This window comes from Dendrobates tinctorius, unplaced genomic scaffold (assembly GCF_039654945.1).
Source record: "Dendrobates tinctorius isolate UK_male_01 unplaced genomic scaffold, ASM3965494v1 ptg000014l, whole genome shotgun sequence".
Classification (NCBI taxonomy): domain Eukaryota; kingdom Metazoa; phylum Chordata; class Amphibia; order Anura; family Dendrobatidae; genus Dendrobates; species Dendrobates tinctorius.
Window position 1 is genome coordinate 10,376,941 of NW_027361682.1, and position 15,440 is coordinate 10,392,380.

At 43.9% G+C, this 15,440-nt stretch overlaps 1 protein-coding gene across 3 annotated transcripts in view; it reads right to left on the reverse strand.

Moving 5' to 3' along the window:
- B3GNTL1 (UDP-GlcNAc:betaGal beta-1,3-N-acetylglucosaminyltransferase like 1) overlaps window positions 1-15,440 on the reverse strand; it is a 254,602-nt gene that overhangs the window by 196,857 nt on the left and 42,305 nt on the right. For all 3 annotated transcript variants that reach the window (XR_012226679.1, XM_073559612.1, XM_073559613.1), the window contains one exon: window positions 10,630-10,694. Coding sequence is in view for 1 of the 3 variants with exons in the window: in XM_073559612.1 (XP_073415713.1) it covers window positions 10,630-10,694 (65 nt within the window). In the remaining 2 variants the exon portion in view is untranslated. The remainder of the gene's footprint in view (window positions 1-10,629; window positions 10,695-15,440) is intronic.

Here is a 15,440-nt window from a genome sequence, read left to right on the forward strand (position 1 = left end):
AAACCTCCACCAAAATCTACATGGCCCCAGATCAATCCCAACTTCTACAATACAGATCACAAGGCTTCCACTAGGCCTCCTGGTATTTGAAGTCCTGGACCAGCAGGAACAATGATAACCAAGAGTTGTACTACAGATGATTACCATTTATAGTTCTATAGGAAGTTTAAGAAAACGCATACCAGTGATACAACTCTTACTGCGCCCCCAAAGGTCAACAGTAGCCTTCAAGTGACAACAAAGCCACTACCCATAGTGGAAGGCTAAAAATGACAAGGCCATTACTGAGCCACTAACGCAGCAAGAGAATTAACAGGGACTAAAAAGCTCAAACATAACATTACAAACTAAAAATGGGACAAATCCAACACCAGCCCACCTGGTATAACAAGTCCTCCACTGGTCCACCAGGGACCATATCTACAATACTACTATAAACAATAAAATAGATTACAAATTGTTCGGAAAGCTTAGTAATAAACCTCCAATGATTATGCTACACCCCCCTCCAAGTGAACACTACACATAAAAGGTTCCCTCTGAGCCCCCAACGACCCACTAATTACTACAAAGCTACTATCCTGAGAACTGGGTCACTAAGGAGAACAGGCTCAAAACTAAACTCACCAGTGACTATTATGAAGTGCCCACCTGCACATTCTTAAAACATGCAGGCGAAGGCCGTATCGTTATTAGTCTCCCACACAACGCACACTATGCAGATATGTTTTAGTACGTAAAAGCTCCGGTCATAGAGAGAGATAACATGGGGGGGGGGGGGGGAATTTTTTTTCTGTACATAGCACAACATGTCAAATAAGTCGGCTGTAGCCCATCAATAGCAGCTCCCACAAGAGTAGAGTGGTGGGAAATGACGCAAGAAGGGGCCCATCGTCAGGTGGGGGCTGCTCCCCAGTGACCTTGCGATGTAAAAGGTGGTTGTGCAGCCGCGAACTGAGGACAGATGGGAGAACATCCAGGAAGCCGCAGCCAAGGTTGTAGATAAAGAGGGATGCGGACAAACTGCTACTCTCCATCCAGCGTCTGGGTCACAGCAGCTTCTAACGGGCGTGGGGGGAGACCTCTGAAGGCCGAGACAAGAACTCCGCAGACGTCTCACCAAACCAGTCCAACTGTTCTCTCACTGATCCAAGACCGAGCGGCAGTATTATAGTAGTTATATTCTTGTACGTAGGAGCAGTATAGTAGTTCTATTCTTGCACATAGGGAGCAGTATTATAGTAGTTATATTCTTGTACAAAGGAGCAGTATTATAGTAGTTATATTCTTGTACATAGGGGCAGTGTTATAGTAGTTATATTCTTGTACATAGCGGCAGTATTATAGTAGTTATATTCTTGTACATAGGGGAAGTATTATAGTAGTTACAGTTAGGTCCATATATATTTGGACAGAGACAACATTTTTCTAATTTTGGTTCTAGACTTTACCAAAATGAATTTTAAACAAAACAATTCAGATGCAGTTGAAGTTCAGACTTTCATTTGAGGGTATCCACATTAAAATTGGATGAAGGGTTTAGGAGTTTCAGCTCCTTAACATGTGCCACCCTGTTTTTAAAGGGACCTAAAGTAATTGGACAATTGACTCCAAGGCTCTTTCATGGACAGGTGTGGGCAATCCCTTTGTTATGTCATTCTCAATTAAGCAGATAAAAGGCCTGCAGTTGATTTGAGGTGTGGTGCTTGCAATAGGAAGGTTTTGCTGTGAAGGAAACATGCGTTCAAAGGAGCTCTCCATGCAGGTGAAAGAAGCCATCCTTAAGCTGCAAAAACAGAAAAAACCCATCCGAGAAATTACTACAACATTAGGAGTGGCAAAATCTACAGTTTGGTACATCCTGAGAACGAAAGCAAGCACTGGTGAACTCATCAATGCAAAAAGACCCGGGCGCCCACGGAAGACAACAGTGGTGGATGATCGCAGAATAGTCTCCATGGTGAAGAGAAACCCCTTCACAACAGCCAACCAAGTGAACAACACTCTCCAGGAGGTAGGCGTATCAATATCCAAATCTACCATAAAGAGAAGACTGCATGAAAGTAAATACAGAGGGTTCACTGCACAGTGCAAGCCACTCATAAGCATCAAGAATCAAAAGGCTAGACTGGACTTTGCTAAAAAACATCTAAAAAAGCCAGCACAGTTCTGGAAGAACATTCTTTTGACAGATGAAACCAAGATCAACCTCTACCAGAATGATGGAAAGAGAAAAGTATGGCGAAGTATGGCGGTACAGCTCATGATTCAAAGCATACCACATCATCTGTAAAACACGGCGGAGGAAGTGATGGCTTGGGCATGCATGGCTGCCAGTGGCACTGGGTCACTAGTGTTTATTGATGATGTGACACAGGACAGAAGCAGCCGAATCAATTCTGAGGTATTCAGAGCCATACTGTGTGCTCAGATCCAGCCAAATGCAGCCAAACTGATTGGTCGTCGTTTCATACTACAGATGGACAATGACCCAAAACATAAAGCCAAAGCAACCCAGGCGTTTATTAAAGCAAAGAAGTGGAATATTCTTGAATGGACAAGTCAGTCACCTGATCTCAACCCAGTTGAGCATGCATTTCACTTGTTAAAGACTAAACTTCAGACAGAAAGGCCCACAAACAAACAGCAACTGAAAACCACCGCAGTGAAGCCCTGGCAGAGCATCAAAAAGGAGGAAACACAGCGTCTGGTGATGTCCATGAGTTCAAGACTTCAGGCAGTCATTGCCAACAAAGGGTTTTCAACCAAGTACTAGAAATGAACATTTTATTTACAATTATTTAATCTGTCCAATTACTTTTGGTACCTTTAAAAACAGGGTGGCTCATGTTAAGGAGATGAAACTCCTAAACCCTTCATCCAAATTTAATGTGGATACCCTCAAATGAAAGCTGAAAGTCTGAACTTCAACTGCATCTGAATTGTTTTGTTTAAAATTCATTGTGGTAATGTCTAGAACCAAAATTAAAAAAATGTAGTCTCTGTCCAAATATATATGGACCTAACTGTATATTCTTGTACATTATTATTATTATTTATATAGCGCCATTAATTCTATGGTGCTGTACATGAGAATGGGGGTTAAATACAAAGTTATAGATATCGTTAACAGTAAACAAGTTTCCACAACAAATTTACAATGACAGACTGGTACAGAGGGGAGAGGACCCTGTCCTTGCGGACTTACATTCTATGGGATAGTGGGGAAGAGACAGAAGATCAGGGGTGCAGCAGCTCTGGTGGTGATGAGGCGGCAGCTCAGGCGGTGGTGAGGCGGCAGAATGGTTATTGCAGGCTGTAAACTTTCCTGAAAAGATGGGTTTTCAGGTTCCGTTTGAAGGATCCGAGGGTGGTGGATAATCGGACGTGTTGAGGCATGGAATTTCAGAGGATAGGGGATATTCGGGAGAAATCTTGGAGGCGGCTGTGTGAGGAACGAATAAGTGTGGAGGAGAGTAGGAGGTCTTGGGAGGATCGAAGAGTACGTGAGGGAAGATATTGGGAGATTAGTTCAGAGATATAGGGAGGGGAAAGGTTGTGGATGGCTTTGTAGGTCAGTGTTAGTAGTTTGAACTGGATTCGTTGGGGAATTGGGAGCCAATGGAGGGATTTGCAGAGGGGAGAGACAGGGGAGTAGCGAGTAGAGAGGTGGATTAGTCGGGCAGCAGAGTTGAGGACAGACTGGAGTGGTGCAAGAGAGTTAGCAGGGAGGCCACAGAGGAGAGTGTTGCAGTAGTCAAGGCGGGAGATGATGAGGGCATGTACAAGAGTTTTAGTAGATTGAGGGCTGAGGAAGGGACAGATTCTGGAAATATTTTTGAGTTGGAGGCGACAGGAGGTGGCAAGAGATTGGACGTGCGGTTTGAAGGACAGGGCAGAGTCGAGTTACTCCAAGGCAGCGGATTTCAGGTGCAGGAGAGAGCATGATGCCGTTTACCATAATACATAAATCGGGTAGGGAAGATACTTGAGATGGAGGAAAGATGATGAGTACAGTTTTGTCTACGTTGAGTTTTAGGAAGCGAGAGGTGAAAAAGGAGGATATGGCTGATAGACACTGCGGGATCCTGGACAGCAGAGAGGTGACATCTGGGCCAGAGAGGTAGATCTGAGTGTCATCTGCATACAGGTGGTACTGGAAGCCATGGGACTTTATGAGTTGTCCTAGGCCAAGAGTATAGATGGAAAAAAAAGTAGGGGCCCCAGGACAGAGCCTTGGGGGACTCCAACAGAGAGGGACACACACAAAATAAGGTTGCACTCTATCATGCTAAAGCATGTCAATATAGAATATAAGAAACTTGAACAGAAATACAGCTATGGAATATTAAGAAAAAATATGAGACGTTTAGCATAAATCGAACTTTTCGGATTTTGGCGCGCACGGCGCACCGTCAAAAGTGCGCAGCGCAGGTCAAAGCGCAACTAGCGCACGGCCTGCGCACGATCTGCGCACCCTATGCTAAAGATAGGGTGCGCCGATCGCAGGCGCCGCTGTCCGCTAGGAGGCGGCGCTACAAGCAAGGGGCGGGCACGCCGGGCAGAGAGCCGGCTCGGGGGCGGAGCTACCCCCGGCCGTGCGTGCGCTTAAAAAGCGCTAATGTGAAACCACCCTTAGAGAGGTATTCACACAGTGTAGGTACCCATCAGATTTTGAGGCCACCTTGACGTTGGTTGATGGGCAAATATAATTTGGCCAAGTTATATGCTAAGCGTCTCATATTTTTTCTTAATATTCCATAGCTGTACTGCTGTTCAAGTTTCTTATATTCTATATTGACTTGCTTTAGCATGACAGAGTGCAACCTTATTTTGTGTATTGTATATGGAGCTAGCTCCTCCTGGTATGCACCTATTCACACTAGTCTGGATGTGCCAGTCAGTTTTTTGTCTTTCCAACAGAGAGGGGGCGGGATGAGGAGGTAGTGTGGGAGTGGGAAACGATGAAGTATTATAGAAGTTATGTTCTTGTACATAGGGGCAGTATTGTAGTTATATTCTTGTCCATAGGGGGCAGTATTATAGTAGTTATATTGTTGTCCATAGGGGGCAGTATTATAGTAGTTATATTCTTGTCCATAGGGGGAAGTATTATAATAGTTATATTCTTGTACATAGGGGGAAGTATTATAATAGTTATATTCTTGTACATAGGGGGAGTACTGTAGTAGTTATATTCTTGTACATAGGGGAAGTATTATAGTAGTTATATTCTTGTACATAGGGGGCAGTATTATAGCAGTTATATTCTTGTACATAGGGGGCAGTATTATAGCAGTTATATTCTTGTATATAGGGGGCAGTATTATAGTAGTTATATTCTTGTACATAGGGGCAGTATTATAGTATTTATATTCTTGTACATAGGGACAGTATTATAGTAGTTATATTCTTGTACATAGGGGCAGTATTGTAGTAGTTATATTCTTGTACAGAGGAGCAGTATTGTAGTAGTTAGATTCTTGTACATAGGAGCAGTATTATAGTAGCTATATTCTTGTACATAGGAGGCAGTATTATAGTAGCTATATTCTTGTACATAGGAGGCAGTATTATAGTAGTTATATTCTTGTACATAGGGGGCAGTATTATAGTAGTTATATTCTTGTACATAGGGGGCAGTATTATAGCAGTTATATTCTTGTACATAGGGGGCAGTATTATAGCAGTTATATTCTTGTATATAGGGGGCAGTATTATAGTAGTTATATTCTTGTACATAGGGGCAGTATTATAGTAGTTATATTCTTGTACATAGGGACAGTATTATAGTAGTTATATTCTTGTACATAGGGGCAGTATTGTAGTAGTTATATTCTTGTACAGAGGAGCAGTATTATAGTAGATTCTTGTACATAGGAGCAGTATTATAGTAGCTATATTCTTGTACATAGGAGGCAGTATTATAGTAGCTATATTCTTGTACATAGGAGGCAGTATTATAGTAGGTATATTCTTGTAGATAGGGGCAGTATTGTAGTAGTTATACTCTTGTGCATAGGGTATTATAGTAGTTATATTCTTGTACACACAGGACTGTATTATACATTCTATTCACTGTGCTTTATATTAAATTGATCATAACACTATTACACATGGAGATGCCAACAACATCATCTACATAAATCAGAACGGTTTGAACAGTGCCAAAGTAGACCTGAACTCCATGTGTCCCATTGTGTTTGAACTGAGACGTATGAACAAGGGGAACAAGATTTATATGAAACCTTCCTAACAATCTATAAACAGGCAGCGCACTGGTGCCAGCCTGAAATGTGGTTTACGGATCTTTCAGAAGCCAAATAATATAGGATGGAGGGGGGAGGGCAGCACAATGACCCGGAGAAAAGAAAAGCATTGTTCTCCCACTGTTTGATGTTACTAGTTGCAATATTAAATAATGGCAGTATAATTACAGCACAATGGTCGTGTGTTCAAGAAAAGCAGAGCCCGATCACACAGGTGGAAAACAAGTCTCTTCCTTCTGGGAAATCCTTTAATTTTGGGGGGCAACACAGACGCAGCAGGTCCTTGAGCTCCAAAAGGCAGCAGTCGGTAGGGGACCCCTGCCCACTGCATTGAGGGGCCCAGAGCCCAAAAGGGAGCAGTCGGCCAGGGGCCCCTGAGCCCAGAAGGGTGCAGTCGGCCAGGGGCCCCTGAGCCCAGAAGGGTGCAGTCGGCCAGGGGCCCCTGAGCGCAGAAGGGTGCAGTCGGCCAAGGGCCCCTGAGCCCAGAAGGGTGCAGTCGGCCAGGGGCCTTGAGCCCAAAAGGGGAGTAGTCGTCAGGGGCCCAGAGCCAAAAAGAGGAGAGCCCAAGTCAGAAGGGAAGGCCGCAGAATGTCCAAACCCCGAAAGGACCAAAAGTGCACAAAAGCAGCACCCAAAGAACCACTTTTCAGGTCTCCCTTAAGTTCCACATAGGACATTATAATCGTCATCAACTCTCCTGAAAGCTGAACTCCGACCGTCTGACTGCAACAATCGGCAAAAGAAAACAAAAATTAAACCAATAAAAAAAAAAGAAAAAAGAAAAATTCCATCCTCCGCTGCCAAACACAAAAACTAATGAAAACTTCCTGTAAGGCGCTGTACACGAGTCCGCAGTCACCTGCCAGCATTTCCACAGTTCTAAACTATTTAAAGGGCCGGTAGTGCGGACACTGATTGACCTGAGACACACACTGGACTTGGCACGTTTCCCTGATACTGTCCGCCATCATGGAACACTTTATACTAAAGAGGAATTCCACATTTCATTTATCTTCTACAAGAGAGCAGTGGATCAGGATTTGGAATGCCGCTTTAGACCTGAACAGAGAATCGATGGGAAGCAAAGTGCAGGGCGAAACTTGGTAAAAGTCATCTTCCTCTCGGGGCAGTTCACACCTGGCCGCAAGCAGCAACTTCACTCGTCTGGTCTTGTCTCACCAACGCTTTCTGAATTCTGCAGCACCGTGCAACATACCTAATGTGACCCTTCACTTATAAATCCTCCACGCTGCACTGTCTACACCTGGCTGCAGAATGGAGGTACCTGGGGATCAGTCAGTGAGCTGCCAGGAGCTCAGAAGGACAGATAAACGCCACAAACTTTCCACTCGGCTGATTGGTGACCACAGATCACATCAAAGCCTGCAAAAACCAAAAAGAAGGAAACATTTCCTTATGAAATGCAGAAATCATTGGTCATTTTAAAATTTTGTATTTCCAGAGAACAAATTGAAAGGAAAAATGAAAAAAAGACCTAAGTAAAATAAAAAAAAAGCAAAGAAAAAAAAAGGAATCCCCCCCCCGAAAAAAAAACAAAAAACAACCAATCGCTTACAATACAAAAACAGTAACTAAAAAATTAAAGATAAAAGCAAACAAAAACACACACAAAAAAAATCTCGTAAAACAAAAAAACACCTACAAGAATAAAAAATCCTCCCAAGAAAAACAAACAAAAAAAAAAAAACACTTCTTCACACAAGAAAATCGGAGTGTGAAAGGGAAGATCATTCACCAGTATCGTATATCGGATCTGAGAACAGGATCCTCTCTGTGTATTGGTAGCACCTTCAGAGGACACTACAACTCTCATCATGCTATTACTGCTCCAGAGCAGACACCTCTGCAGTGCTAAAACGAATTTCCTTGGGAAAGCTGGGTAACAAAATGGCCATGACTGCTCACACACTTGTTACCCGACTTATTTCCTATAGGACTGGTAGCGGACGTGCCATCTGAATCCTAAAGCGATCACTCAGCTTTCCCAGATTCCTAAATGGCACGTCTGTCTAGGAGCAGCGTCAGAGGCCGCTCATCCAGTTTGCCCCGCTATAGAGGTATATTGACACACATTCAGCACACAAGCGCTTTTAATTAAAGGCAGCGCGGTCGGGGGCCTCTCCACCTCTCAGACAAAAACAGAAGTCGACGATCTAGTATATAATAAAGTTGCAGAGTGCTTGCGGGCGTTGGTACGGGCACACTAAAGGGCGCAGCAGCCAAGGACAACAAGCCTGTAATGAAATAAAAACAGAGATGTGGACAGTTATGCGGCAATCCACTCCCCCTCTCTAGCCCTAGGGGCACGGACGCTGGCAGGCTCGTCGCTCCGGTGCTACTAGTTAGCGGTGAGGATGAGGAGGGTGAGAGTCCTCCTGCGAAAAATGATTACATTTAATAATGGCGCTGTCACTGCCAAAACAAACATCTCCCGGGGCAGCTCATACCGCCGGTGCCAGACCCAGAGCGCTCCGCCGGACCACGACGGAAAATAAAAGGGGTTGCAAAACGATGGCTGAGAATCAAGAGTAACAAGCGGTGGCGGGAACCAGAGCAAGCAGGATTCAGGGATGGATTGGCGACATTTTATGAAAAGACGTCATATTTTGTCGTGTTCAAGATCACCACTTGCTGTCCATAAACACAGACCATGTGTCTTAAAGCTGAGGGAGGTTTTGTTACAACTGCATCCAGTCTGCATAATCATCCAATATAGTGATAAGTTTCGCAGGCGCTACTCGAGACTGCTTTCCAGAGGTTGATGCCGGACGTTGGTGGGGAACAATGGGGCCTCTACGGTGGCATTATGTGGCACCGCAGGCTACCAGTGTGGCCATAAAATGTGGCAACCTGTCTACTAGCACAGAATGGGCAGATGTTATCTACTGACCGCCATTTCTGGCGCTGATGGACGTCTCACGTTCCGTTGGTTGTCACAAGGCTGGCTCCCGATCACATAGTTGACCCTTTCGGGCCCCATCACAAGAGAACACAGCGTCTGCTGAGACACAGGAGCTGTCCAAACACCGCAGACGTGTGTACACAGCCCCGCAGCCGTCACCCTGGGATTACACTGTCACTTCTAGACACTCGCTGAGGTATTTGACAACTTCCCCCTGAAATACTACATTTCCATCCAAGCTTTCCCACGGGGACAGACAACGGGTCGAAGCATCCCAGACCAACAAAGTGCAGGACAAGCGACATATCATAGGAAAAGTATGTGCTCCCTCTACAGGAGCTTTTCTTACCTCCCATTCTACATCCATAGACAGTAATATGGAGTCGGCCCCTCTGCACATATAACGGCGCCCGCTCTTCTGGGAAGGATTTCTATAAGACATTCGAGGCATCTGTAGGAATATTTGCCCCCTCAACCATTTGTGAGGTCAGACCCCGATATTGGGGAGAGGCCGGGCTCACAATTTCAGAGGTGTTGGATGGGGTTGCGGTCCGGGCCCTGTACAGGCGGTCATATCACCACTTCTGTATGGAGCTTGTGCACAGTCATGGGGAACAGAAATGGGCCTTCACAAATCTTGTCCCACAAAGATGGAAGCTACAATTGTCCACAATGACTTATGCTGAAAAATTAAGATTTCTCTTCACTAGAACTAAGAGGCTGACCCCTAATTACAGCCCACAGTATTATCCTCCTACACCAAACTGTACAGCGGGCACAATGCAGTCAGGCAGGTAATGTTCTCCTGATAGTCACCAAATCCAGACTCATCCATCAGATACCAGAGAAGTGTGACCCGTCACTGCACAGAAAACCTTTACTCCAGAGTCCACTGGTGGCGGCTTTACACCACTTCATCCAATGCTAGGCATTGTGCTTGGTGATGTAAGGCTGCATACAGCTGCTCCTCTATGAAGCTCCTGGTTGGGGCGCAGTGTTTGTACTGATGTCAATACCAGAAGAGATCTAAAAGTGTTGGTGATTTTTCTGCTCTCTGCTCCTCAGCAATCTGTAACATTATGAGGTCTCCACTTCGCGGCTGAGTTGCTGCGGTTCCTTCCACTTCTCAATAATATCACTCACAGGTGATGGGAGAAGATTTAGAAGGAAGAAATGTCATGAACGGACTCATTACCCCGGTGGCTCGTATTACAGGACCGTGCAGGTATCAGTGATCTCTGCATCTCCAGCCGTTCTGTCACATGTTAGTAATAACAGACGGCATGGTGGGGAATCAGATGTTATACACTGGTGCGAGGGGCCGGATATTATACCTTGGAGGCAATGGTGCTGGATGTTATACACCGGGTAAGAGGATACGGATGAGGAGTAAATAAAAAAAACAAATAAAACAAACAGAAGTTATTAGATACTCACCGAGTCCAAAAAACACAAGTAATGCCCAGAGCTCTGGTGGATGGCTTGATTTTTTGCGTAGCCCACTAAAATAAATTAAAAGATAAAAGGTGACTACTGATGACCCAGAAATGAAGAAGGTGTAACCTACAAGAAAACATGGAATATGTGGAGTAAAATGCTCATCCATTATTTTAGGACATTCGGGGTCTGCGGAAAGCTGGGCGACAACCCCTAAAACCTTACTACCTGTCTTTAGTCTAACAGAACAGGCTGAACACGCGTCTTGACTTGCAGCTGAAGGTTTGTTACAGTGTGCCAGTCCTATGAGAAGCATGCGATGCAGGGTGATACACTGGAACAAACCTTCGGGACACGAGACGGATTTGTGCTGATGATGTGTTGAGTTGCGCGATAATCAGCCGCCGCTGGTTAATGATGCACTAGACGAATGGGAAAGAGCCGGATCCTGAAGGTGCGGGACCTGGAGCAGGATCTGAGGTCACAAGGCTGATAGAGAAGCAGCACAACCTACGTGGAACAAGCCTCTTATCTGCCTGCGCCCAGCGGCAATTACAAATATTTACCTGAGATTGAGCCGCTGCCACCACAGCTCTCAGGATCAGCGCTGCAGGAAAAGCAGGGACAGGAACGGCGGCTCCCAGGAAGGGTTATCACAGGGGCGAGGAGGGGAATGACCCCGATGTATTTTGGTTAAAGGTTATCTAGATGCTGTATCTGATTAATAAGGAATATTTGGATTTTTTTAGCTACATGACAACCATGTGATGGTGGAAATAGTCACAAGAGCTAAAAAAAAAATCAAGAGTAAATTGTCCTCAAACAGCAATTTTCACAAGGCAAATTAACAAGTGTGAGAAGGGACTGTAGGAGATTAATGCGCTGAAGCCTGGAAATTGTGACTGCAGCTCTGGAGCACAAAAAGGGTTTACAAACCTAACAAAATTAGTTTGTTAGAGGGTAGAAAACACCATATTGTTAGGGTATTAGCTTGATAAACGCTGAAGGGGACCAGATAACCTCACCCCTTTAAACCACCTGATAGCTGAGGGTGGGGTGAAGGAGTCTGAAAAGTCAGAATTCCAATTTTCTGGCATTATATCCATTTTCTAGTCTTGAATTACTCCAATTTAAAGAATTCAATACTCCAGAGCTGCATTTACAATTTCTAGCCTTAGGGTGTGTGCAGACGCTGCGGAATCCGCTGCGGATTCATCCGCGCGGATTTTGCAAAAACCGCAGGTCAAAAGACCTGCGGATTATCTGCGGGTTATCTGCGGTTTAGCCTGCGGTTTCACCATCTCCACAATGGTGGAGATAGGAAAACGCTGCGGATTCCGCAGAAAGAATTGACATGTCAATTCTTTCTGCGGTTTCAAAACCGCAGGAAAACCGCGCGGATAAATCCGCACCGTCTACACAGCGGTTTTTGGTTACCATTCATTTGAATGGTACTGTACACCGCAGCTAAAACTGCTGCGGGTCCGCAGCGAAATCCGCAGCGTGTGCACGTAGCCTTACAAAACTGAAATCTTCGAAAAATGGTAACGTAATGAATTCAGCTGAAACATTTTTGATACTTCTACTTTGACACCGATAACTCACCCTAAAAGGGAAGAGTCAGATGACTATAACTGATGAGGGTCACAACGCAATGCTTGGACTGGCCGGTCAGCTATCCCGACCCGAGCGCCACAACTTGATGCATTTCTATGAAGTGGTCACGCTCAGTCAGCCCACGCACTTCGATCCTCGTCCGAGTTATGTGGCCCTCTGACTCTTCCCTTAGGCCAAGTTACCAATTTGTGACCACCTTCACCGATCGGCTGTCGGCAGTGGCGATCGGATGTACACGGTGTACATAGCCAGAAGAGCACAGCTCCGTATACGGTGTAGTGGTCATGCTTGGGTACTGCAGTGTGACTAGATGGTATTGTTTGGGCTTCGTAACGTGTGCTACAAACAAAAGGTTCGTGAGAGTGGTGGACACCTGAGTTAAATATAGCAATCAGGACTTGCCCTGTTACCATAAAGCTAATTTTTGGCCCAATAATTTACCTCAAGGACTTGAGTGATATAGGGATCCGTATTCCATCAATTTGACATTTTTTGTGGTTCGCACCTTTAAAAACTATCAAATTGGTTTTCTTCACCAGATAGACCCTTTACCCTGTCATCAACACATGCTGTGGTTTTAACCCCTTAACCCCCGAAGCTTTTTTCGGGTTTGCGGTTTCGTTTTTCGCTCCCCTCCTTCCCAGAGCCATAACTTTTTTATTTTTCCGTCAATATGACCTTGTGAAGGCTTGTTTTTTGTGGGACGAGTTTTGTGCTTTTGAACGACATAATTGGTTTTACCATGTCATGTACTAGGAAACGGGAAAAAAATTCCAAGTGCGGTGAAATTGCAAAAAAAGTGCAATTGTTTTTTGCTTGGCTTTTTTTTTTTTTGCTAGGTTCACTAAATGCTAAAACTGACCTGCCATTATGATTCTCCAGGTCATTACGAGTTCATAAACACCAAACATGTCTAGGTTCTTTTTATCCAAGTGGTGAAAAAATTCCAAATTTTGCTTAACCCCTTTACCCCCAATGGTTGTTTGCACGTTAATGACCGGGCCAATTTTTACAATTCTGACCACTGTCCCTTTATGAGGTAATAACTCTGAAACGCTTCCATGGATCCTGGTGATTCTGACACTGTTTTCTCGTGACATATTGTACTTCATGTTAGTGGTAAAATTTAATTCATATAACTTGCGTTTATTTGTGAAAAAAACGGAAATTTGGCGAAAACTTTGCAATTTTCCAACTTTGAATTTTTATGCCCTTAAATCACAGATATACGGCACACAAAAAAACTTAATGAGTAACATTTACCACGTTTACTTTACAGCAGCACAATTTTGGAACCAAATTTTTTTTTTGTTAGGAACTTATAAGGGTTAAAAATTGACCAGCGATTTCTCATTTTTACAACACCATTTTATTTTTAGGGACCACATCACATTTGAAGTCACTTTGAGGAGTCTATATGATAAAAAATACCCAAAAGTGATACCATTCTAAAAACTGCACCCCTCAAGGTGCGCAAAACCACATTCAAGAAGTTTATTAACTCTTCAGGTGCTTCACAGGAATTTTTTGAATGTTAAAAAAAAAAAAATGAACATTGAACTTTTTTTTCACAAAAAAATTACTTCAGGTCCAATTTTTTTTATTTTACCAAGGGTAACAGGGGAAATTGGATGCAAAAGTTTTTGTACAATTTGTCCTGAGTAGGCTGATACAGTGCTGTGCAAATTATTTGGGACAAAGTTTTTTTTTTAAGTAAAATTGTAAGTTGGTTACCAGTCAGTGATTCAAACCAGTTTTAACTGCTTTGAACAGGTGTGAGTACCTGTTCAAAGCAGTTAAAACTGGTTTGAATCACTGACTGGTAACCAACTTACAATTTTACTTAAAAAAAATGCTTTGTCCCTATTAATTTGCACAGCACTGTACCTGATATGTGAGGGGGAACCACTGTTTCGGCGCATGGCATAGTTCGGAAGGGAACGAGCGTCGTTTGACTTTTTCAACGCAAAATTGGCTGGAATTGATATCGGGCGCCATGTCACATTTGGAGAGCCCCTGATGTGCCTAAAAAAGTGGAAACTCCCACAAATGACACCATTTTGGAAACTAGACCCCGAAAGGAACTTATCTAGATGTGTGGTGATAACTTTGAACCCCCAAGAGCTTCACAGAAGTTTATAACGTACAGCCATACAATTAAAAAATCATTTTTTCCACAAAAATGATCTTTTCACAAATTTTTATTTTCCCAAGGGAAACAGGACCCCAAAAGTTATTGTGCAATTTGTCCTGAGTACACTGATACCCCATATGTGGGGGTAAACCACTATTTGAGCGCATGGCAGAGCTTGGAAGGGAAGCAGCGCCATTTGACTTTTTTGGCTGGAATTGAGATTGGATGCCATGTTGCATTTGGAGAGCCCCTGATGTCTAAACAGTGGAAACCCCCCACAAATGATCCCATTTTGGAAACTAGACCCCCCAAGGAACTTATCTAGATGAGTGGTGAGCACTTTGAACCCCCAAGTGCTTCACAGAAGTTTATAACGCCTAGGCGTGAAAATAAAAAAATAATTTTTTTCCACAAACATGATCTTTTAGTCCCCAATTTTTTTATTTTCCCAAGGGTAACAGGACATATCGGACCCCAAACGTTGTTGTACAATTTGTCCTGAGTACGCTGATACCCCATATGTGGGAGAAAACTACTGTATGGGCACACGCCGGGGCTCGGAAGGGAAGTAGTGACATTTTGGAATGCAGACTTTAATGGAATGGTCTGCGTGTGTCATGTCGCATTTGGAGAGCCCCTGGTGTGCCTAAACTGTGGAAACCCCCCACAAATGACCCCATTTTGGAAACTAGACCCCCCCAAGGAACTTACCTAGATGTGTGGTGAGGATTTTGAACCCCCAAGTGCTTCACAGAAGTTTATAACGTAGAGCCATAAAAATAAAAAGTATATTTTTTTTTTCCCACAAAAATGATATTTTTGCCCCCAATTTTTTATTTTCCCAAGGGTAAAAGGAGAAATTGGACCCCAAAAGTTGTTGTGCAATTTGTCCTGAGTAGGCTGATACCCCATATGTGGGGGTAAACCACTATTTGAGCGCATGGCAGAGCTTGGAAGGGAAGCAGCGCCATTTGACTTTTTTGGCTGGAATTGAGATTGGATGCCATGTTGCATTTGGAGAGCCCCTGATGTCTAAACAGTGGAAACCCCCCACAAATGA